Below are 25,899 nucleotides of genomic sequence, written 5' to 3'. Positions count from 1 at the left end.
TGCCGGGGCAATCCAACATGGAGCTGTTGATCCGGATCCACTCAGACATTAGAAAATAGAAACATGACGGCAGATAAAGGCCAAATGGCCCATTTAGTTTGCCCATCCACAGAAACCATTATCTCTTTCTCTCTCTCAGAAATCCCATGTGCCTATCCCAGGCCCTCTTGAATTCAGACAGTCTCTGCTTCCACCACCTCTTCCGGGAGACTGTTCCATGCATCTATCACTCTTCCGTAAAAAAGTATTTCCTCAGATTACTCCAGAGCCTATTACCTCTTAACTTCATCCTATGCCCTTTCATTGCACAGTTTCCTTTCAAATGAAAGAGATTCGACTCATGCACATTTATATTACTTAGGTATTTAAATGACTATCATATGTCCCCTCTCCCGCCTTTCCTCCCAAAAGTATACAGATTGAGATCTTTAAGTCTGTCCCCATATGCCTTATGATGAAGACCAATTCACACTTCAGCTGAGCTAGAACATGGTTTATAGTAAACTACACAGATCTACATTGTCCATGATTCTGTGCAGGGAAACCACTCAGCCATCCCTAGTGACTATTGGTAGAGTATGGTGCATTTGCTCGTCATGCATATGATTAAAAGGGTGTTCTCTTATCACAGCTAAAGCAGAAGGTGGACAACGATGATAAAATGTTAAACACACAGAAAATCATTCAAGGCTGTCCTGTAAGTATTTTCTGTTGTCTTGCTAGATCTCCACCATGGTCATTTTCTTATTTTCATATCTTTTCATACAAATGCTACTAAAGAGACTCTCCATATCACCTCTTCAGCCATTATCATTACAGCAGTTTTTGCACACCTCCCTGTTCTCACATCAAAAAACAAAGAGCAACAGTGAGGACAGCAGTAGGATAAGAAACAGAGGGACAGAGAGCAGGTTTAGAAAAAGAGAAGGAAGAAAGACGTGTATCCATGCCAAAGGACTATTTTTTCTGATAGAACAATCTCTAATATCTACAACATAGACATAAAGATACTCTGAAACCTATTGTTATACCCATCAGATTAGGCTTGGGTTTTTGTCCTGGGATTCCCTTTCTATTTCTTATGTTTCCTATGCATTTCTTTCCATTCCTCCCATTCTTTACTATTCCAGTAGACTTAGTTTGTCTGCTTTATATGGCAGGGCAAGAGGTAAAGTCAGGACATCAGATGAATGAAGGTTAGAAGGTGAACTGTCTTCCACTTTCAGAGTGGCACGAATTAACGTTCGCTGCCCCCAACATTCATTCTCTTTCACAAACACACATTCATTTGCACACAGTCCCCCAGATTCTATAAGTCACTCAAAGTTGGATCCCAGATACACGTGGAAACTAATTAGTCAGTTAAGTGCTGTGAGGGAGTGTATAAGAAGTTACCGTTCCCCCTCACAACTACGGAACCATCTTAAACCCTTCCCTCCAGGCCATGGGATAAGTGATTCAGCAGGGACAAAGCTACAGGAAAGATAAGAGCCCAGGGCATATTCAATTCAACCTGAACCCCCCCCCCCCCAGCCCACCTGGATCCTACCAATACTTTATTTACTTGGATGGCTGGAGGGATGCTTACTCCCTCTGGTCGGCAGGCCTGCCTCCCTTCCCGGTGCATTGTGGCTTAAGGTCTTAGGGTCTTGGTGCTTAAGGCCTCTCAGCCAACCGGAATCTTAGGTCTCTCTACGAGTGCATTCTGGGATGCACGGGAGTAGCCTAGGATTTTGATTGGCCAGATCCCTTGGGCCTGTTGGAACTTCCTGCACACAGGGCTGCTTGGACCGGAACCTTCTTGCTGCCGAGTCGCTCCTACCGATGTAACTTCCGGCCGGAAGTTATGTCGGAAAGAGGGACTTAGAAGCAAGAAGGTTCTGGTCCGAGCAACCCTGTATCATACATGCAGGAAAGCTTCCATTTCAGCAAGCTGATATGCCTGCCCCAGAAGGTGCAAAAGGGCCGACCTAGGAGTTGCACTTGCAGTTTTGTTTTTTTTATTTTGGGGTTTTTTTTCCATCTGCCATCGGGAGGGAGGATGTGTGGGTTGGGGGGGGTGGCTTTTGGACTGATGATAGGAAGAGATGGGGCTGCTAAACATACGATCGCGCCGAGGAGGGCACAGAAGCAGCTCATGGCAGATACTTCACTGCGGAGACAAGGCCATTCACCGCTCCACGGGATGGTGAATGCCTTGTCCCTGTGGCCATGACAACCATTCTTTTTTTCCTCACCATTCCTGTGGGTTAGCCATGGGTAACAGTCACTCTGTCATTCTCTAGTAAGCATCCCTCCAACCGGCCAAATAAAGAAGGTACTAGCGGAGTCCGAGTGGACTTGGGAGGGGGTCAGGGTGCTGGATGTCTTAGGTGGGGGGGGGTAGAGGGTTCCAGCAGGAGGGACTGGGCATCCCTCCTGACGATGACCTTTTGGCAGGGGGGTTCCAGCAGGAGGGACTGGGCATCCCTTTTGGCTGGGTGGTGGCAGGAAGAATTGGACACTCCTTTTGCCGCAGACATTCAGGGGTGGGGGTGGTGGCTTCGGGTATTCCGGCAGGAGAGGACTGGGCATAGGCATCCCTCCTGCCGGTAGTCTTCTCAGGGTGGATGGGTTCCCTGCTAAGGCCGCTAAACTGATTGTGGTCGCGTCTATTTGAAATGTAGGCCAGCAAAATGCATTGCGGCCCTAGGAAGATGCCTAGGGCCGCCTAAGCTCATCTAAGACCACTTCCGGGTGAAACCACGTCCATGGCTAGCTTTGGGGGAGCTTAGGCGGCCCTATGCAACTCCCTAAGCTTGCGAAAATGCCTACAATGTAGGCAGCCTGCCTTGGGTGATTGTTGTGCATTGCCTCTATTTCTGCTCTTTTCAACCCTCCCTCCTGGATCCTATGGATCCATATCCCATCAAGACATATCCCATTTCATATGCTTTATTTCCTAAACTCTTTTGGAGTGTCACAGAAGCTAAGTCTTGGTAAACTCCTACTGGAATCTCCTGCCAAGTAAAAGATGGGTTGTGTCTCAAGTTTGTAAAATCTTCTCTTTCAAAAGATAATCACCAAAGCAGGCTATAATATCATGGTTACCACTACCCGAGCAGGCCCAAGCTTCTATGAGCCCGATGCAATATTATATAGGAGGGCTCCACCCTATCCTCCGCTCCCAACAGTTGGCTGCAGAACTCTTGCACCACCTGTCTGGCATCTTTATAACGATCAGTCTCAGGAATGCCCTTGAAGCTTAAGTTGTTTCTGCGTGATATATTTTCTAAGTCCTCTACTTGGTGTTGCAAATCCTCTAGTTGTGCCACTGCCAATTCAGCCACAGTTTTGGTCTCCTGCTTAGCTGTACTCTATGCGATCTTCAGAGGCAGCCACGTGACCCCCCAGCTCACCCACCTCCACCCGAATCTCGACTAGGGCCACCTTTACATCCGCTCTCACTCCCACCATTTCGGCTTTCAATTCCCAGAACCATTGCTCCACATTCCCCGCAGCTAGCAACTCACCCTCCAGTGGAGGTGTTGTAGATGGTCCGGCCTGAGCTGCTGAGGTATGCTGCGTCATTTTGGCAGGGCCCACTGGGGAGTTGCTCACGTGCGATCATGTTTTCATGCTCATAGTGCCTGGAAACTGGAATTTTTCAAGTTTCTTCTTGCTCGCCATGTACTTTGCTATTGAGCAGTGTCGTTTAAGCGTCCCCAACTGCCTCGGAAGGTAATTTCCTTATTGCAAAGCTCGAGCCCCAACGGAGCTTGAAAATTAAGCTGCCATTCTTCAAGATGATGTCACTTCCTCCTTTAACCAATAATCTAATGGAGTAAATGGAAGGGGGAGTACATATAACCATATAGGAAGGAGAATCATTTTAATCAAATATATGTAGCCATTCAGCTATACTGTATATTTAGCCATAACAATGGAGATCCTTCCAATTAGATAACAACCTTTTTATCTCCTCCAGTTTACTTAGATGTCTAGGTATTACTAATCTTAGATATTTCAGACATCCATGAACTATACTTTAAAAGGAACAAGTTACACACTGACAAGTAAAAAGTGTTAACATTTTGTGACATGCTCAGTGCAGGTTTGTTTTATTCACAGAACTTATTGGAAGCCAACCGGCATTTGCTTCGAGTGCAGAATGTTGCCTTGCTCAGCTGCTATAATGAGGACATCTGTGCCTCACTCAGGTAAAGGGAAAATGACGGGGGCATCCAAGAAAACCTCGATTTTCCTTTTTTTAAATTTTTATTAAAAAGGAGAAAAATGTCTCAGCCTACTGTTTTCAGAGAGAAATATTTGTTTCATAAGTGCTGTATGTCTGGTGATGTGAACCTGTGGCCACACTATTCATCTTTGCCCTTCTGTTAAGCTTTTGAAGATCTGTTCATACCAGGAGCAGTGACCCCTTATCCCAGGACAAGCAGGCAGCATATTCTTAACGTATGGGTGACGTCACCGACGGAGCCCCGGTACGGACCTTTTTAACTAGAAAGTTCTAGTTGGCCGCACCGCGCATGCGCGAGTGCCTTCCCGCCCGACGGAGGAGTGCGTGGTCTCCAGTTTCTTCGTTTCCGCGGAGCGAAGAAGACGCATGTGGTATTCAACGGCTGTTGAACACTCCTTTTTTGCCTTCCCGCTCGCGTTATTCTGATTTTTTCTGATTTTTTCCTTCGGGTTTTCTGTTTTCTTTCTAATCTACAAAAAAAAAAAAAAAAAACAACTTTATTTTTTCCTTTATTTTTCAACAGGCCCCGGCGGGGCCTGTTGCCATCATACAAGCCTCCGGCTTTGATTTCGCTGAGGCCGTATTTCCCTTCATGCCCCCTCAGCCGGGTTTTAAGAAGTGCCAGCGGTGTGCACGCCCGATTTCCCTTTCGGACCCACACAACTGGTGCCTACAGTGCTTGGGTCCGGAACATCGGGCTGACACCTGCACCCGCTGCGCGACTCTTCAAAAACGCACACTTAAAAATAGACAAATTCAGCAGAATCTCCTCTTCGGCACCGGTTCTGCTATGGATCCGACCCCGACGTCAACGGCACCGCCGAAATCGGCACCGTCAACATCGACACCACCTGATCCTTCTGCGGGGTCGATGGCGCCAGGTAAGCCGGCTAAGAAGCCTTCCACTTCCCTCGAGCGCCCTCCAGCCACGGCGGTGACACCGGTCCTTCCGACGTCCCGCAAGTCCCGTAAGCGCTCCGCTCCGATAACGGTGAGTGCCTCTTCATCGGCCTCCTCATCACCGGAGCGTAGAGCGGCACCTATGGTACCGAAGAAAAGTAAAACGGTACCGGTGCCCCCATTGGAGGACCGTATCTCGGCCATCCTCCAGACTAAATTACAGGAGCAACTCCAACACCAGCTTCAGGAACTGCTTCCAACCCTGCTGGCACCACTCCTTCCGGTACCGGTCCGGCCCGAGCCTCGCACCACTACGCCAGTGGCCACCCCCTCGGTACCGATGAACACTTCGATGCCGGTCTTATCGGCACAGCCTACACTACAGACCTGCACGGCGGAGGACCCATCCCGACCCCAAGATCGACATCGATCGTCTCGGGACCGGGATCGACACCACTCCTCCCGGGACAGAGATCGGCACCGGTCTTCATCCCCCGGCACCGTATCCATGAGATCTGGCAAGTCCCTTTCTAAAACCCGCCATGCTGAGCCGGCCATCAGGGACCCTGACTTATGGGAGCAATCCCCACTCGGTACCGAGGAGGATGCCTCTTCCACTGATGAGGAACCCTCCATGGCTGAATCCACCTCCAAACCCGAGCAGTCCTCATTTACAAAATTCCTTCGGGAGATGTCTGGGGCTCTTTCCATCCCACTTGAGTCCGACTCCAAGAAGTCCCAGGCCTTTCTAGAAGCCTTGGACTTCGACCAACCCCCCAAGGAATTTCTCAAACTCCCCGTCCATGATATTCTGCGGGAGACGTTTTATAAAAACTTGGAGAACCCCCTTACTGTTCCAGGTGCCCCTAAGAAACTGGACAGTTTATACCGGGTCATCCCTATCCCGGGATTTGATAAACCCCAGTTGCCACATGAGAGCCTCCTGGTAGAATCCACTCTCAAGAAATCTCATGGTTCCAGTGTCTATGCCTCCACCCCTCCTGGCAGAGAGGGTAAAACAATGGATAAATTTGGAAAGCGCCTATACCAGAATGCCATGCTGGCTAGCAGAGCCAACAATTACTCATTTCATTTTTCCTTTTATATGAAATATCTGGTACAACAACTTTCTGCTCTGCAAAAGTACATCCCTGAACGCAAGGTCCCATTGTTTCAGCAACAAATTTCCACCCTCCTTCAGCTCAGGAAGTTCATGGTACGCTCAATCTATGACTCCTTCGAGCTCTCCTCCCGTGCCTCTGCTTTGGCAATTGCCATGCGACGCCTTGCCTGGCTGAGAGTATCTGACCTGGATGTCAACCACCAAGACCGCCTTGCCAACGCGCCCTGTCTTGGTGATGAACTTTTTGGGGAGTCTCTAGATACCACCACACAAAAACTTTCGGCTCATGAGACGAGATGGGACACCCTCATTAAGCCTAAAAAGAAGACTCCGCCGACACGACCATACAGACCTCAGTCTTCTTACCAACGTCGCTTTTCTGCCAGGCCACTGAATCCTCCTCAACAGCAATCTCGTCGGCCTCGCCAACAACAACAACAACACTCTCAGGCTCGCTCGCAATCTCACCAGACAGCTAAGCCTCTCCCTCAAACTAAGCCTCCTCAGCCCTTTTGACTCCTTTCTCCAGGGCATAGCCAGTCTCCAACCCTCGCTGCCTCTGCCTCAACCTATCGGGGGCCGCCTCACCATCTTTCTACGACGCTGGGAGGCCATCACATCAGACCTGTGGGTTCTAAACATCATCCGTCACGGATACTCACTAAGGTTTCAGACTCTTCCTCCAGACCATCCTCCCGTAGAGTCTGCTTCTCACTCCTCCCAAACTCCTCTCCTCCTCAGGGAGGTCCAATCCCTCCTCCTTCTCAATGCCATCGAAGAAGTTCCACCAGACCAAAGAGGTCAGGGATTTTACTCCCGCTACTTCTTGGTACCCAAGAAAACAGGGGATCTTCGTCCTATCCTCGATCTCAGGAACCTCAACAAGTGTTTGGTCAAGGAAAAATTCAGGATGCTCTCCCTTGCCACACTTTATCCTCTTCTGTCTCAACACGACTGGCTATGTTCCCTGGACCTCAAGGAGGCCTACACTCACATCCCAATCCATCAGGCTTCACGTCGCTACCTCCGATTCCAGATACTGAATCACCACTATCAGTACAAAGTGCTACCCTTTGGTCTCGCATCATCACCCAGGGTGTTCACCAAGTGCCTGATTGTGGTAGCGGCCTGTCTCAGGTCCCACAACCTTCAAGTGTTCCCCTACTTGGACGATTGGTTGGTGAAAGCAACAACCTCACCACTTGTGCTGCAATCAACTCACCACACCATCTCTTTCCTCCATCTCTTGGGGTTCGAGATCAATTATCCCAAGTCGCATCTGCTTCCCACGCAGCGCCTTCAGTTCATCGGAGCACTTCTCGATACCAACCTCATGAGAGCGTTCCTTCCTGCCGACCGGCACCGGACACTACTTCACCTCTGTCGACAGGTGCTCCTACAACCATCCATCCCTGCTCGCCAGATGATGATTCTTCTGGGTCACATGGCCTCGACAGTCCATGTAGTTCCTCTGGCACGACTCCATCTGAGGATACCGCAATGGACCCTCGCCAACCAATGGTCACAGACCAGGGATCCTCTTTCTCATCCCATCTCTGTGACATCGTCTCTTCAGCGATCTCTTCAATGGTGGTTGAACTCCTCAAATCTTTCCAGGGGCCTCCTTTTGCATCCACCCCCTCATTCCATGATCATCACCACAGATGCCTCCCCCTATGCATGGGGAGCTCACATAGAGGATTTACGCACCCAGGGACTATGGACCCCTCAGGAGCGTCAACATCATATCAATTTCCTGGAACTCAGAGCCATGTTTTATGCTCTCAAAGCCTTCCAGCACCTTCTCTATCCTCAGGTTCTCCTCCTGTGCACGGACAACCAGGTAGCCATGTACTACATCAACAAGCAAGGCGGCACCAGATCTCGTCTCCTTTGTCAGGAGGCCCTCCGAATTTGGACCTGGGCCACAGCCCACAATCTTTACCTCAAAGCGGTCTATATCCAGGGCGAACAGAACTCCCTGGCCGACCAGCTCAGCCGCATCCTTCAGCCTCACGAGTGGACCCTGGATCCTCCCACTCTCCACTCCATCTTTGCTCGCTGGGGCACCCCGCAGGTGGACCTCTTCGCAGCTCCTCACAACCATCAGCTGCCCCAGTTCTGCTCCAGACTCTTCTCTCCACATCGTCTGGCCCCGGATGCCTTCCTACTCGACTGGACGGATCGGTTCCTCTATGCCTTCCCTCCACTTCCTCTGATGTTGCGGACCCTGTTCAAACTCCGCAAGGACAGAGCCACCATGATTCTCATCGCCCCTCGGTGGCCCAGGCAACACTGGTTCTCCCTCCTACTCCAACTCAGCTCCAGGGAGCCCATTCCTCTTCCTGTATTTCCATCTCTGCTTACACAGCAACGTCAGTCTCTGCTACATCCCAATCTGTCTTCCCTCCACCTGACAGCTTGGTTTCTCTCGGGCTGACCTCTCCAGGAAACCTGTCTCAGCCTGTCCGTCGCATTTTGGAGGCCTCCAGGAAACCCTCCACACTCCAATGTTACCATCAGAAATGGACCCGGTTCTCCTCTTGGTGCCTCCTACATCATCACAATCCCACCTCATTGGCCGTGGAGACTGTACTGGACTATTTGCTCTCTCTGTCTAACGCTGGTCTCAAGTCTACCTCAATCAGAGTCCACCTCAGCGCTATCACTGCTTTTCACGAGCCTATCCTTGGAAAACCCCTCACGGCTCATCCTCTGGTTTCCCGGTTCATGAGAGGCCTCTTCAATATCAAACCACCTCTTCAGCCTCCCCCGGTCGTCTGGGACCTCAATGTGGTTTTGTCAGCCCTCATGAAACCCCCCTTTGAGCCTCTTGCTACTACCTCGCTCAAACTTCTCACATGGAAGGTGCTTTTCCTCATTGCCATCACCTCTGCCAGGAGGGTTAGTGAGCTACATGCACTGGTCGCCGATCCACCGTTTACTGTCTTTCACCACGACAAGGTGGTTCTGCGTACCCATCCAAAATTCCTTCCTAAGGTGGTTTCAGCCTTTCACCTCAACCAGTCCATCGTGTTGCCTGTCTTCTTCCCAAAACCACATTCTCATCCTGGGGAACAGGCTCTGCACACGTTGGATTGTAAGCGTGCCCTGGCGTACTACCTTGACCGTACTAGGGCTCACCGCTCCTCTCCTCAACTCTTTCTGACCTTCGATCCTAACCGTCGAGGTCACCCTGTATCTAAACGAACGCTGTCCAATTGGCTTGCTGCCTGTATTGCGTTCTGTTATGCTCGGGCCGGCCTGTCACTGGAAGGAGCTGTCACGGCCCATAAAGTCAGGGCTATGGCTGCCTCTGTGGCTTTCCTCCGTTCCACGCCCATTGAGGAAATCTGCAGGGCGGCCACTTGGTCTTCAGTTCACACATTCACTACTCACTACTGTCTGGATGCCTTCTCCAGACGGGATGGGCACTTTGGTCAATCTGTGTTACAAAATTTATTTTCCTAATGGCCAACCATCCCTCCTCCCTCTCTGTTAGCTTAGAGGTCACCCATACGTTAAGAATATGCTGCCTGCTTGTCCTGGGATAAAGCACAGTTACTTACCGTAACAGGTGTTATCCAGGGACAGCAGGCAGATATTCTTACGACCCACCCACCTCCCCGGGTTGGCTTCTTAGCTGGCTTATCCTAACTGGAGACCACGCACTCCTCCGTCGGGCGGGAAGGCACTCGCGCATGCGCGGTGCGGCCAACTAGAACTTTTTAGTTAAAAAGGTCCGTACCGGGGCTCCGTCGGTGACGTCACCCATACGTTAAGAATATCTGCCTGCTGTCCCTGGATAACACCTGTTACGGTAAGTAACTGTGCTTTATGTACCCCTTGTTTAGTAGCAAGAAGCTTTTTCTCATGGCTAGTGCAGTGTCACTGCTTAGACACTAACACCCTAAGGTGTTGTAGTGTGCGTTTAGCGCAGTGCTAACCACTAATGCGTCCATAGACATGCACGCGTTAGCATTTAGCGTGTGGTTAGCGCGCGCTAATATTTAGTGCACGCTAAAATGCTTAGCGCACCTTAGTAAAAGGAGCCCTTAGGGATGGAATTTCAAAATGGGTTATTTTACCACTTACTTGTGCTGTTTTAGCACAGGCCTCATTTTATGCAACGAGACCTAGTTAGTAATAATCTGGGTCAACAGTAAAATAACCAAGGACAGGGGGTCAGGGATAACATATTACAACACCTTTCAACTCAAAATTATGCAAAATATCAAGAGCAAATAGAAGGGAAAATCTCAGAACTCAAAGAAGGCAACATGCTTGATATTTAGTTCGTTTTTTTGTTTTTTGTTTTGTATGTTTGAGTTTTATTGGTTGATATAAAAATTAAATAAATTAAAACAGTTTTAATTCAAGTTAGATAGAAATAAAGTTCATATTTAAGGGTGGGAAGGAGGTTTGATGTAAATGATTATATGGCATTTCATCAATCCAGGACAAGGACCTGAAATAACATATGTTATAAGAGGTTCTATATACTGAGTCTATAGCCTCTATATGATACTTCAACCTCCTAGTTTATTTTTCACTTGGGAGAGTTTGCTTATAAAATGGGGTCCCGTATGAACAGTTTTAATTAAGATAGGAGTTATATGTTATTGAGTTACAGATAAATTGTGACACTAGTGTAAGAAACTTGTTTGGAGGTTTGTTTGTTGCTTTGGTACTGTTCCTTTATTTTCCATTACTGAATTACAGCATCAGTCTCTCCCTTCTTTACATTCGTGGTTCATGCAGCTTAAAGAATAAACCTTTAAAGATAATTAATTTGTATTGCACTGACATTGTGAGTATCACATTTCTGTTATATGAATGCTGTAATATGATGTTTTTAATTTGTTTGACTATCGTATTAGTTCTATTATTATATTTTGATTCTCCTGTTCCCAATTTTGTATTGTTCTAATTGTATGCTATGCAGAAAATTTGTGACTTATAATTGGACTATTAATACTAGAATGTAAATTGCTATGTCCAGCTGCCCCTGCTGTATACCAGCTTTGGTGAATCTCTTCAAAATGATGATGAATAAATATTAAAATAACTATTCTGAAAGCCAGATTACTGGCAGTTTTGTGGGATGCAAGACCAGTGTTAAAGGTGTGAAATTGCCTTCCATGCATATGTGACATTTGTTCATCCTGGAAAACACAATATGAAGATGAGGGGGTCTATTTATTAAGCTGCAAACCTCTTTAACACAAGAAATGTTCCATGCAGTTTCCGCATTAAACAGCTAATATAGAAAATGCAATTTTCTAATGTGGAATGGGCAGGAACTCTGCCTTACAACTAAGTAGTAACATAGCAGATAATTTAGAGCAGTTAATGTTATCTGCTTGCAGTTATGATGCAGTAGTGACTTTTAGTCTGCATTAATTGCATGGCAGCCCTCTTATAAATGCTGGGGAATTTCACAGTCATCATGTTAATTTTGGCAATTGCTGTAACTGAAAAACTATTTAGTAAATACAGGTCTAAGTGTTTAGGCTTATAATTCTCTATCTGAACTTTTGCTGGTATTAAAAAGCCCTCCCCTGCTAACAAGCCTTTGCAAAACTTCTGGAAGATTTTCTTTTATTGAGCTGCAAGTAAAACATATAAAAAATGCCAACATGTGTTCTCTCTGTCAGGATATATGAGCATGTCAGTGACCTCGGCCTTTTCCTCTTCAATGATGCACTTGTCATTGCCAAGCGCAGTGCCTCTTCTGTGCCTTTCCTTCGCACCTCCAGCACCATGTACCAGTTCTCGGCCTCCGTTGCCGTGTGCAGACTCCTGCTAGAGGACATTCCTGATTCTAAGTGTAGGTTCCATTTTTTCACAGGCTATTCTGTTTGTGGGTAACTCTTAAAGAAGAACCACCTGATATTCAGACTATGAGAAATAGCCAGCTGTTTCCTGCGATCCATGGTGAAACCAGACTTTCAATGCTGGCACTGATTGGCGTTGAATTTCTTGTTTACATTTGGCTGCTGAGACATAACCAGTTAAGCTGATATTCATTGGCTGGCCAGCTAAGTCCTAGCAGCCAAAGAGAGACCTGCTATTTAGGTGAGGCTGTCTAGTCGATAGCTGGTGAGCCACTGAATATTGGCAGTAACCAACTATGTCACACAACATAGCCAGTCACTGGGCTGTCTACTAAACAGGATTTTCAGGAGATAGCCAGCGATCTCCTGCTGAATATCAGCTGAGAGCTAGCTATATGCTATCTGGTGGCCAGGAGTTATTCCTGCCAGTCAAATAACCTTGAATATTGGCTGGGAATTCTTCTTTTGGCGTGAAGCAAGGTGTCATATTCTTGATGATGACATTGGATATTTTATTGGGGCATATGGGGGACAGTTATTGTATTTGGTTTCTAGGCATTTAGATGAACAGTCCTGTTAGGAATTTGTAACAGTTTCTTCTACTCAGGATGGCTGGGGTTTAGTTATAATTATTTTTAACAACCAAGGTATCATTTAACCATATGGCATATAAATACAGGCAGTCCCTGGGTTAAGAATGTCTGACTTACAGCAGACTTGCACTTATGAACAAGAGGTCTGCTTCTCCCTTCCTGTGCCAACACTACCCGTCTTCCTCCCTTCCTTTCCAAACACGACCCTCCTCCTTTCTTTCGTGTCCCTTTGTTGTCCTTCTCTCCATTCTACATCCTAAATTTGTGCTTCCCTCTCTCCTGCAGGTGTTTACCTCCTCTGACTGGCTCCCTCCTCCCAGCCACACTTCTCTTCGCAAAGCCACAGCTGACCTGGAAGCTTTCCCTCTGATGTCAGAGGGAAGATTTCCTGGTTAGCCGCAGGTAGGAACTGCAGCTGTGGCTTTGTGAAGAGAAGTGCGGCTGGGAGGAGGGAGCCGGCCAGAAGAGATGAATTTGAATTAAAAATGGAGGGATGAAGAGGGACATGGGAGGAGGAGGGTCACGTTGGGACAGGAATGGAGGGAGAGGCAGGCCTCTGGTTCATAAGTGTAAGTCTGCTAGAAAAAAAACATTTCTACTTAAAAATGTGAACTCTGCTCACCTCATATACAGTCTACTGGGTCTAGTTTGGGAAGTGAGTCATCCCTGTAGCTTTGCATCAGAAGTCAGGACTCGCACTACAGTCACAGCTCCTGGTTTCCCAAAAAAGTTACAATCAGAACTTTAAAATCAACCCCTGCAGCAGAATTTTCTGTTTCCTGTAGAACTACAGAAAACAGCAGAGTAAGCTGGGGATGCTTATATGAGGCTTTTCTTCCTCTTTTGCCCCCTGCCTTCTCCACATACACATTTGTCCTCCTACTTGCTCAAAGACGCCAATCTGGAGATTTACCACCACTATACTAGAGATTGGAGGCTGATGAATGAGGTTTTTTTGTGGCCCCTAGCCACGTCTAAAACCAGTTCTGCAGATCCAAAAACTGAAATATTCTAATCAATAAATAAAATTATTTTCTCCAATGACAAGCAGGCATAATGTTCTCACATGTGAATGATGTCATCTATGGAGCCTGGTAGATACTACCAAGCGCACTGTCACTTTAAATTTTTACGTAGTGAACATACTATGCATTTGCCCGTTCCTTCCCACTTGACATCAGCTCACAGGACCATCAGTTCTTTATTTTCCACAGAACTAGGATCTATCTTCAGTTTTCTCTTCAGCACGACATACTTTTCAACTTTTTTGTGCCTTATCCTTATTTTTTATAATTTTTGTCAAAATTCTTTGTTTTTATTGTGTTGCACTATTTTTCCCAATTTTTTTGTTTTGGGCCTTTGGGTTGAGGTGTTTTTGAGATACCTTCCACTCGAGTGCCCCAGGCCATTGAGCCCTTTGATTTTTTGCCGAGAGGCTTTAAGAAATGCTTTTGATGTGCTTGGACCATTGCAGGCTCTGACCCACATAATCGGTGTGTCCAGTGTCTGGGTCCTGAACATCAGGACATTAATTGTGCCTTCTGTCTCTGTATGCAAAAGAGGTCACTCAGAGCCCAGACTCTTCAGCTCAAAAGCCTTTTTGATATCATGTTGACATTGACACTCAGCATGGCAGGGGACTTGGAGCCCAACATTCAGCCTCCTATAATCCCAGCATCAGCATTTGTGCTGAGTGCATCGATACCATATACAGAATGTTGTGCTCCTTGCAAAGGCAGGACTCTACATCTTCATCGATGTCTACAGTATTGAAAGATGTAGCATGTAAAAAAGCTAAGAAGCACAAACATTCTTCCCTTTCTAGGCATGCAACTGTGTTCTTCCCAGGTGTCATCTTCTTTGACAATGTTCCTTCTTTCATCCAGATGACACCTTGTAGGTGTGCCTTGTCATTGAGATCTCCCATACCACACAAACCTGTACAGCAGACATGCCCTGGATCAGTAGCATGGAAGGTTGCTACTCTTTGAGTTTTGGCTAGGTGCTAGTGAGAATGGGCTACTGGGCTTGATGGACCATTGGTCTGACCCAGTAAGGCTATTCTTATGTTCTGAGGAGAAGAGGAGCAAAAGTATGCAAATGAAGCTTCCTACAAGAATTCTCACAAGAAGACATTGATTACCTGAATGTTCAAGAATAGAGTGTGGGTTTATAAGAAAGAAGAGTAACAAGGTAAGACCCTAATTTTTCCTTCCCTAGGGGCTGCTAAAAGTATGCTAGAACCTTTCCATGATCAAGATAGCTATAGCCTGGCAAGTAGCAGCATATTTGATTATTGCATAAATCTTGCTATTGACACACAAAAATGTTAAGAAATGTTAAACCTAGTATAAAGGATGGTGCCATATCAAACTTATGAGTAGAAGTCCTACAGCAGGAAAAGGTTTAAGTTTTTCTTTCAAACATAAGACCAGGAAGCATTATACATGATAACTAAATTGAATAAGTAATTTATGGGATTTACACTCATATGGAATTTGGGCATGAGGAATGACCAATTCTCTAGTGGACATTTTACAAAGAAGCTGAACAGTTAAAAGAATAACTTAAGTGATGCCATGTTATGCAGTTTACATGTCTTATGCTTGTTGACATCAAGTTTAGTTTTTATCCTTATTTTTCTTTAGATGTCAAGAATGCTTTTATTCTGCAAGGTCCTAAACGTTGCTGGATTTGCTCTACTGATAGTGAAGATGATAAATTCACCTGGCTGTCTGTGTTACAGAGTGCAATCCATGCTAGTACTGATAAGTGAGAAGTCTGCGTGCTCCAGCTACCAAGAAAACAGGAAGAGCCTTTCTGATCCAGACAAATAAAAACAAAAACACTGATCCTGAAAGTTAGAGGCCACTAACTTAACTACCTACCACTTTCAGGCTGTTCATTGTCTGCTTCTATATTAATAACAACTAAGCAAGGGGCAAAGTTCCTGTAATCAAAACCTGTAGATATCTCATCCTCCAAAATTGGTTCATATACTGCACTTTCCCAATCTTTGTCGCAGTGGCTCTAAGGCAAGAGTCCTTAATCCAGTACATGGAACACCGTCAGTCAGGTTTTTAGCATATCCACAGTAAATATTCATGAAATAAATTTGCATGCACTACTTTCATTGCATGCAGACTTAGCTTATGTATATTCACTGTGGATATCCTGAAAACCTGTGTCCCAAGGACTGGGTAGAGAACCACTGATCTGAGAACAGAAGCATAGCTGAAGAATAATTGTATCCTTCTATATATCCAATATGTTATTATTTTAATGCTGTCTACCATGGGAGGTATTTTTGGTTTTGGGACTATTATTTTTTTGATATGATAAACATGTCTTTTATTGAGAGATGTAGAAGCTTGATGTGCAACAGTGCTGTGTGGCTGATGCTTGTTCACAATCTGAATGTAAGTGGTGCTTAGCAGGTTCATCCAATCATGTTGCTTCAGTTGGTAGTTCCATGCTACAGCATCATGGTTGTAAACACTTCATTGCCATTTTAGCAGGTCTGCTGATGTAAGGTTTTCCAACTTAGTACACCTTTTTGTGAGTTAAACTTTAATTGTGCTGTAATGAAGTTTGTGCTACACAAAATATAGAATGGGAGTAAAGATGTGCACTAAAATTAGTGCAATGTAAATGAAAGGATTAGGGAGTTGCCATGCTTGGATACTTAATGATGGTTTTATCAACACAGGAAGTTTAGCTCCTGGGTCAGAAGTGGAACTAATATTTTATCCTTTTTCTTTGTGCTGAAGAGCTTACAGTCTAGGCCAGGGGTGGGCAACTCCAGTCCTTGAGGGCCAGAATCCAGTTGGGTTTTCAGGATTTCCCCAATAAATTTGCATTGAAAGCAGTGCATGCAAATAGATCTCATGCATATTCATTGGAAAAATCCTGAAAACCCAACTGGATTCTGGCCCTCAAGGACCGGGGTTGTCCATCCCTGGTCTAGGTGAAGACCTGAGAAAATTGGAGATAAAATTACAAATCCAAGGGGGCTTCACTGGTTAGCCTATTGATGGAACCACTGGAGCATGGTTCCAGAATTTCCAGGTTTGGGACTCACTGGCAAGTTTCCCTGCAGGAAGGAACCTCAGATCCAGGTCCACTGTGCTATAACATCATAAACTAATACCAACCCCAGAAATGTAAATTCACCTCTGACTTAAGCTCTCAGTTTGCTGGGTACAATCTAAAACACTGAGGTACTTGAGTCTGGGATCTCTACACCTAGGGTCCCTAAGTGTTGTATCTTTAAACCTGACCTCAACTACATTGCTATTTTTTAAAAACTAGCAAGCAGGAAAATTAATACTTTATCAGAAACGAGGTGAGAGTGACTTTATAATAGAACAGGTTTGTGAATGTTTGATAAGTAGGTGGATGGGGTGGATGAAGATCCCAGGACAAATCAGAGTGCCTCAACATAATAAAAAATATAATATTTTAACATACTTTTAAACTTTATTATTGTTTTTTGGACACCTAATTAATTAAAAAAAAGTGCAGCATAGCTTTTTGCACTATTTTTAGTGCACTGTGTTAGCATATTTAACTTCAGATACATTCACAATACATTGGAAGCTAAAAGTGGTGAGTAAAGACAATATGCACTGATATTTAAGGGGCTGATTTTGTAAGCACCACCAGCTATAGCAGGCGCTGGTTGCATGTCAGTCATGGACAGTTGCCACTTACAGAATTGTAGGTAACAAGAACCCTAGGCACTAGAAATGTAGGCCTACATTTCTGGCATCTAGGGTCCTTGCAGCATCATAGCCAGCATTGCTGCCCCTAAACACACTGGCATGACTAGGTGGCATGGACTCAGGCGCTGCTGGTCTCAGAGGGCACCTAGCGGTGATTGTTTTATAATCAGTTTTTAATTGGTTTTTAATGGTGTGACCAATTATTGCACCACTTAAAACACTTAAATTAGGCACTATCTGGGCACCTGCCAGCACATAACTTTCAGCAACTTTTTGAAAATCTGGCCTTATGTGCCTATTTTTATATTTTAGGACTTCAGACTCTAAAGGGCACATACTCAAAACCTAATGACTACAAATTGTATTTAAATGTATTCAAACATATGTTAATGAGGCCATTTGGTACCTCCCACCCAGTGGTCAGAGTACAGCAGAGAAACAAGCGCCAGCTTTTGGGGGAAGGGCTGAAGGTTTTGAAAAGGATTTCTTTAGAATATCTCACTTTATGCGTCTGGTTTTTGTTTTTCTTTTAGAAGTGGAAGGAAGCCCATATAGCCTTTAAACACTGATAGTAAGAAAAAATGTGTGTGAGGCAGAGCAAACCAAAGTGCAAGCACACATCGGTGCCTGTTTTTCTGCTCTTAAATATGAGCTTTTCATGTGAGAACAATCTTCAAAAAGCTTTTATTTAAAGGTACAGAAGAATGGCACTGATGTGTGTTTGTACTTCCAATTTTGCATAAACGTGCATAAAAATGCACTTATTGTAAAACTTTTGTGTGAATGTGTCAGGCACATTCCTCCCCCTTGCTTTTGGTGTTATAGCATGCATATAATTTGAATAGCATTTCCTTTAAGCATTGGGGAACTAGGTTAAGATTTTTAATCAGGAATGGACATTATTTAAAAAAATACCATTGTGGAAGCCCAGATCAGATGTATTCCACATATTAACAAAGGTTGAAAGAAAAGCAAATGAGAGCCAGCGTTGTTAAAAAGTGAATTAAAAGAGGCTATTAGAGCCAAAAAAGCATCTTTCAAAGAACATAATTCAAGGATCCAAATGACAATAAGAAGCAACAAAGGCATTGGTAAGTTGCAAAGCATTGATAAAGAAGGCTAAGAAAGAATATGAAGAGAAACTTGCCAAAGAGGCAAAAACTCATAGTAACAATTTTTTCAGGTACCGTATTTTTCAGACCATAAGATGCACTTTTTCCACTCCCAAAAAGGGGGTGCTTCTTATGGACTGAAAACACTGCCCTCCGGTACCTTTTTTAATGGTGGTCCAGCGCAGTCTCCAGGATGTCTACTTGAGCGACACACAACACAGGAGCATGACCTTTGCGCTTCCTATCTGGTTGCGCCGCTCTGTGATTGGCTGCAAATCACAGAGCAGTGCGGGAACAGGCAGGAAGCGTAAAGGTCACGCTCCTGCGTTGCTCTGCCGTCCCAGAGATCAAGCTGAACCACCACAAAAAAAGGTACTGGGGGGGGGGCTGCGGGTTGCTTCTGGCAGCTGTGGGTGGCTTTGGACTTCTGGCGGCTTCGGGCTTCTGGTGGCTTGGGGATTCCCTGCACCAGACCACCAGAGACACCTACATGTAGAGGAGGAAAAACCAAGAAGAAAAAAACATTCTGAACCAAATTTTTTTTTTTCTTGTTTTTTCCTCCTCTACAGTGGGTGTGTCTTATGGTCTGAAAAATATGGTATATCAAAATCACAAAGCCTGTAAAGGAATCTGTGGGACAGTTAGATCATCAAAGAGCAAAAGGAGCACTTAGGAAGTATAAGGTCATAACAGAGAGACTAAATTAATTATTTGCTTTGGTCTTTATGGAAGAAAATGTAAGAGATCTACCTGAACCATTTGGTTTTCAAGGTTGATCATGTGGAGGAACTGAAAGAAATCTCTGTGAACCTAGAAGACATGAGCCAAATCGACAAGTTGAGTGATAAATCACCTGGACCAAATGGTATACATTCCAGGGTACTGAAATAGCAAACATGAAATTGCTGATCTGCTGTTAGATTACAGATCACTATCACAAAAGTCTAATGTAGTACCTGAAGATCGGAGGGTGGCTAATGTTACGCCATGAAAAATAGTTGAAACCATTATAAAAAAATAAAATGAAACATGTAGACAAACATGATTGAAAGGGACAGAGTCAGCATGAGTTCAGCAAAGAGAGGTCTTGCCTCACCAATTTGCTGCATTTCTTTGAAGGCGTGAATAAACATGTAAAGGAGAGCTGGTTGATGTAGTATATCTAGATTTTCAGAAAGCTTCGACAAAATTTCCCATGAGAGGCCCCTGAGAAAATTGTTATGGGCTAGGAGGCAATGTTCAGTTGTGGATTAGGAACTGGTTATCGGACAGAGGGTAAGATTAAATGACCATTTTTCCCAGTGCAGGATTGTAACATTGGTTGTGTTCCGTTTTTATCACAGAGTATTTTTAGATGCAATTCAGCATTTCTGTTTCTTGTGGCTCAACCCAAATGCACCCCAGAAGGCAGCTGTTTTATACCGAAACACGGACCATGTCAGGTCCATGCCACAGATTTAATACTGTGTATTACTTGGATTTGTTAAGTATTTGCTTTTATTTGTGAAGACTTTTAACTGTTTACAATAAACTGGTTTTTGAGATCATTGCTTCCACAGTTGGCCAGATACCATCAAGAATGACACGTGAATGAACATCAAGCAATTGAAAGAAGCAGTGGAAAACAGGGAAGCATGGCAAGAACTAGCCTACAGTATCCAAGTGTTGGACACTGAATGGAATAGTAGTAGCACTGATCTGGAGTGAGGCAGAATGGAATAGTTTTGTTGGTAGGGTTGAAGGAGGGCTTTAAATAACTGTTTTATTGTATCATACCTTGAGTTCATCAAGACATAGAATAAAATACAAATATTAACTTACGATCAGGGCTTTTATTGGAGGAGGAACTCGGGGGTACTGAATACTGGCACCTTTTCCATTGCTTGATAAAAATCCATTGTGTCCAAGTATTAATAAAAGCTCAGGTTCTGCACAGTCAGTGTTGCCTTTTCATTGATTCTATGACTGGTTGCAGGGGGGCCTGGCTACTATGGTTGGGCCCTCAGTGATCACCCGACTCTTGAAGAATGATCTGGTATTTGAGTACCAGCACTTTTTTTTGCTAGAAAAAAATGCACTGCCTATGATTAACATCTATATGCTCAAGAAAAGTCATTCTTGGAATTTTTTTTTCAATTTGCTCTTTACTACAGATTAATTACCTTCAGATTCTTGTTCACTTAATTATAATGAATTGGCTAGACTACTCCAACTCACTTCTAGATTGTTAAAGCACTTGTCCACAAAACATCTCATGTAACACAGAAAGAAGACTTCTCAGAAGAAAGGTCACACACTTATTTTTAGAAAAAGATTCAGTTACTGTAAAGGACACTTGGGCATACACTCAGAATATGTGTAGTCCGACCAAAAGCCAAAGCTCCTATAGCCGAACCCACCGTCCCATCACTGTGTATGGCTATTAAGTGTTGAAAATAAGGTGGTGTTCTGAAATATCTGACTAAATTTTTCAATGGCAGGAAGGATAAAGAAATCCTACTTAACTTAAATTTGTTAGGAGGTCCCAACATGGGCCTCAGGCCCCGCCCCCAAGTGGGACCTAAGGCTCCCGGGCCTATTCTGATTGGCCCAGGCGCCTTAGGCCCCACCAGTAGGCGGAGCTTTGGGATGGATGGGCCAATCCGTTGTTGGTTGCCTGCCGGACAGGCGGGTTTGGCTCCCGTCTGTCCGGCCAACTACACAAAGGTACGGGGAAGGGGGGTGGGGGTGTCGTGGGGGTCGGCCAGGGGGGTTGCGGGTCGGCTGGGGGGGCGGTCGGAGGTTCTTGGGGGGAGGGGGGTTTGCGTCGAGGGCAGGAGGGCCTGGGATCCCTCCTGCCCGTAATGTAGTGCGGGGTGGGGGTCGCCGTGGCCAGGAGGGTTTGGCCTCCCTCCTGGCCCGAACAACTAGCGGGGGGGGGGGGGGGTTCACCAGGGCCAGGAGGACTTGGGCTCCCTCCTGGCCCGATATTGTCGGGGAGTTGGGGAGTCGGCGGGGCAAGAGGGCTTGGGCTCCCTTTTGCCCCGATCGTGTCGGGGAGTCGGGGGGGGCAAGAGGGCTTGAGCTCCCTCTTGCCCCGATCGTGTCGGGGGTGCTGCGGTTGGCTGGGGCAAGAGGGCTTGAGCTCCCTCTTGCCCCGATCGTGTCGGGTGTCGGGGCCGCCAAGAGGAAGCAGCAGGACACCGGTAGGAGCTTCTACATGATGGGGTGGGAGTCGGGAGGCTGTGGGGGTGCGAGCGGTCCTTCAGGGTGGGGGTTCGGGTGCGGGTGGGAGTGCGTGCGAGCGGTCCTTCGGGGTGGGGGTGCGTGCAAGCGGTCCTTCGGGGTGGGGGTGCGAGCGGTCCTGCGGGGGGGGGGGGGTGAATCGGACGTTGGTGGGGGGACTATGTAAAAAAAATTTTGTACAACGCGCTCACACGTATACCGTGCAAGGGTATGCGCGGTACGTAAAAACCACGTATAACACGCGCGTTATATGCGAGAAAATACAGTACATCTATTGGCATCAGAGAAGCAAAGTCCCATTTCAATGTGGGTAAATAACTCAGTATGGCTAGAAGCAGAGCAGATCCAAGCAATAAATATACTTCTGCAGATGATTGCTGCCTCCTGCACCTTAAGAATTATTTTAGGTTGTTGTGAATATATTTTTGTAACATTTCAAAAAGCATGATAGCAGATGAAAGTTCCTTTGAGGAAACTGGATTTTTGACTTTCATGTAGTGGAGGCCTAAACCTCCGAGGGAGAAAATTTAATGTCTATATAAAACAGCACTTGGGTCAAATACCAGAGTAGAATATACATATCAGTGTTCTCCCCAGAATTTTTTTCCAGCTGGGTGGCATGAAAAAGTAGCCGGGTGGGGCGGGGCGGGGAAATTTGGTAGAGGGGAAAATTAAATGTATATTATTTTTATTAGTTAATTATTATTATTTTCCAATGCTCGATATGACTTCCTTTTTTAAGGTTTGACACTTGTGCCAGAATATTTTTGCTAAATTTAAGAAGTATCCAAATTCTAGAAGTGAATAATTAGACATTCACCCTCTTTCAAATAGTATAGAGGTTTAAAAAAGGGAAATGAGTTAATGAAGTCATTAGGTTCAATCTAACCATTTATTTCTGCATGAATTTAAACAACTAAAAAAAAAAGATAAATATAACTCATCCAGTCATACAAGAAATGGCTGTACAACACCTCTAATAATGTTTTGATCACTAGGTTCCTTCCTGAGGTCTCACTGAGGATATGAAATAGATGCTATCCCCACTTCCAGACATCTTCCACATAATTTATGGAGAAGTGTTACTGAGCCTTGAAGGGCACCTGTGTGATTGATCTTTATCTGCTTCTTTTTTATTTTGCTATAGTGCAAAGTAAGAGCTAGGGCAAAACAGTATAGGTAAAGATGCAGGTAATAATTAGCAATGTATTAAAAATATTTTATTTTTATTTGTTTATAATGTCATTTGAAAGCTACTTGATGATAATACAACTTTAATTTAATTCTTTATAATGTGTGTCTGTGTGTTGGGGGGACAACACCTACGTCAACAGTAAATTTAGAATAGAGTCATTAAATCCAGTGGTGTACCTAGTATATATGACAGCCAGTGTTAATCATTTTTTTTAACAACCCCCTCCTCTATATAAAAAAAGATATTTTTAGTAATAATCCAGGAGTCACACAATAAGGGTGCATCTAGGAAAAGGCAGCATCTTAAACACTGCAGTGAGCACTAGAACACCAACACACGCATTGTAAAACTAAACAAACCAGATCCTACACAGTCAATTGATCCTGTAATCGATGCTAACAGAAAGCCATGTCCTTTTCATACACACAGAACACAGATACACCCTCGCCCAAGATGGAATAATCACAAACTAAAAATAGAAATATGTAGACAAAAGTTAAAGTGAACCAAGAAACCAGACTTTGCATACAATGCAACACCACAGAAACAGTGACACATGTCCCCTAATACTGTGCAAAATATAAAGACAGTAGATGTAAATTTGAAAAAAACTTCTATATAAGTCAACACTTTACAAATTAACAAATAGAAATAAAATAATGAGAAATATGAAAATACTATTTTATTGGACTAATCAATTTTTCAATTAGCTTTCAGAGGCCAAATCTTTCTTCAAGACAGTACAGTATACAGCTGTTATGGTATCCTGTCCTGACCTGAGGAAAGGGGTTTATTCCCTCCCAAAATTGCTTTATTTCCATTTCCTAATGATAAATTTTAATCAATACAGTTACAATACTACTTGATTCTACGTAAAGCAACAAAAATATTTTTTTCTACCTTTTGTCGTTTCTGCTTTAATCTTCTCTTCACTCTCTTCTTTCTATTCAGCATTTGTCCTCGCTCCCTTCCATGCAACATCTGTCCTCTCTCTTTGCCCCTTCCACCCAGCCTCTACCCTCTCTCTACTCCTTCCATCTACTGTCCACCCTATCTCTGCCCCTTGCATCCACTGTCCACCCTTTCTGCCATTTCCATCCAATGTCTGCCCTCTCTCTGTTCCATATGGTATCTTCCCTCTTTCTATGTCCCTTCAATAAACTCTATATCCTGTGCCCTTTCTCTCCTTTGTACATGATTTATTTCAGCTTCAGCCCGTCTCCATTTTTTGTCTCCACCCCTATGCTCTGGCATCTCTCTCTTCTCCTTTCCTTCCTTTCCACTCCACCCCATGGTCTGACATCTCTATCTCCTTCCCTTCTCTCCTCCCTCTCCAGTATTTGCCTCCTGTCTTTCCCCTTTGGTCTAGGCCTCTCTCTTTCTCTCCGTCTTTCTTCTGTGAGGAGATCATGTTGATCTTGAACACTGAATAATTCTTCCACATTCTCCATATCACTGTACTGTAGTCTGGTCCAGCAGACTGCTTTGGCACTATTACATGGGTAATAGTAAATTCATTATGCATCAGCTTTCTACACAGAATGCCACAAGTCTCTATTTCTTGTGCTGTGCTTACATCTGCCAGCATCAGAAACTTGTGAGACAGATCCCTTGGCAATACTACACTTCGGAGCCCTTTGACCATCTGGTTCTGTATGGTTGCAGGCTTTAAAGCTCTGTTTACTGGAGGAGACTGTCCAGCATACATAGTTGCATCACTCTTACGGATCTGATCAGACAAGGTGGTATTTTTAGGCATGGAAAAACAGGACATGTTCTCCTCAATCTGCTCAGATGCCTTCAAATGCCCTTTAATATTCGTCTGATCTCGGGCTAAATCTTGCCTCCTGAGCTGATCTTCAAAGGAGAGCGGAGTGAGAGCCATATCGGCAGTGAGATCCGTTTTGGGCCGCATGTTGTGCAGGGCTGGACTAAGGCAAGTTGTAAGCTTCCTTCCATCGCTGACCTATCTTCCATAAGTCAGCAACGGAAGGAAGCTTACAACTCGCTGCTCTTGCTTGCTTCGGGCCTTCCTCGTTGCCGGGTCCTGCCTACTTTCGGAAACAGAAAGTAGGCAGGATCCGGCAGCGAAGAAAGCCCGAAGCAAGCAAGAGCAAGTTGTAAGCTGACCTGTCTCCTATAGCGAACCCATGCTCCGGGGCGTGTGCATGCCGACTTCCCTTCTCTTCCTCCCTCAGGACGTGACTTCCGGTTTCGGAGAGAAGCGGCATGCACATGTTAGAGCCCTGGAGCATGGATTCAAGTCGCTTGCTGGCGTTAAAAAAAAAAAAAAAAGTCAGGCTCCTGCGATTCAGGCTGTGCCAAGTCAGCCCGGTAAATCTCCAAGCCGGTGAGAAGGGTTTTTAAAAAAATGTTGAGCAGAAGGCGGCAGCAGCAGAAGCAGGATTGCGATCGAGATTATAGCCGGGCGCTCATCTAAATTAGCTGGGCGGAGCGCCCGGCTGAAAGGCCCTGGGGAGAACACTGCATATGTACTTCACCTCCCATCATGTTACCTTGAAATGCTGCGAAGGATCTTAGTGCTTTACTTGTTCCAAAACCAAGACAGCAGTCTCCTTATACATTACCCCCACTACCATTTGCCACTAAAAGCCTCTGCTCCCCCAACAGGACTCTAACACCATAACAGATGGGCAAGGAGTGAATAATGTCAACAGCTGCTTCCCCTCTCCAAACAGCATGGATGCTGCTGGAGGGCTGGGAGCAGGAGCTATGTGAGCAGGAAGATCCAGAGGGCGAGGGCTGAAAAATAATGGAAGAGAAAAAAGAACACAACAGATAGAACTAAGGGTCCAGATACACTAGAAGTGGCCCACAGACTCAAAGCTGGTGGAAGAGGAGTCTTGGTTAGGGAACTGGTACTCCTATGGGGATAAAGTGGACAGGTGTCCACTATATCACTTAAATTTCCTAGGACAAAGATAGCAAAAAA

The 25,899-nt window shown here is 45.1% G+C and overlaps 1 protein-coding gene across 6 annotated transcripts in view; it reads left to right on the top strand.

Annotated features, from left to right (window-relative positions):
- The window catches only part of ECT2L (epithelial cell transforming 2 like), a 119,857-nt gene extending 103,809 nt beyond the window's left edge, over positions 1-16,048 (top strand). For 5 of the 6 annotated variants that reach the window (XM_033936731.1, XM_033936728.1, XM_033936730.1 and 2 more), the window contains 4 exons: positions 632-697; positions 4,111-4,199; positions 11,918-12,090; positions 15,339-16,048. In XM_033936731.1, coding sequence (XP_033792622.1) covers positions 632-697; positions 4,111-4,199; positions 11,918-12,090; positions 15,339-15,466 — 456 coding nt within the window. In that variant the 3' untranslated portion in view covers positions 15,467-16,048. The remainder of the gene's footprint in view (positions 1-631; positions 698-4,110; positions 4,200-11,917; positions 12,091-15,338) is intronic. The other variant, XM_033936729.1, reaches the window with a different exon arrangement.
- Positions 16,049-25,899: the final 9,851 nt, after the last annotated feature.

The sequence above is a fragment of the Geotrypetes seraphini genome, chromosome 3, assembly GCF_902459505.1.
Source record: "Geotrypetes seraphini chromosome 3, aGeoSer1.1, whole genome shotgun sequence".
Classification (NCBI taxonomy): domain Eukaryota; kingdom Metazoa; phylum Chordata; class Amphibia; order Gymnophiona; family Dermophiidae; genus Geotrypetes; species Geotrypetes seraphini.
The sequence above is the reverse complement of the archived record's forward strand: the minus strand, read 5'-3'. Positions and strand labels throughout refer to the sequence as shown.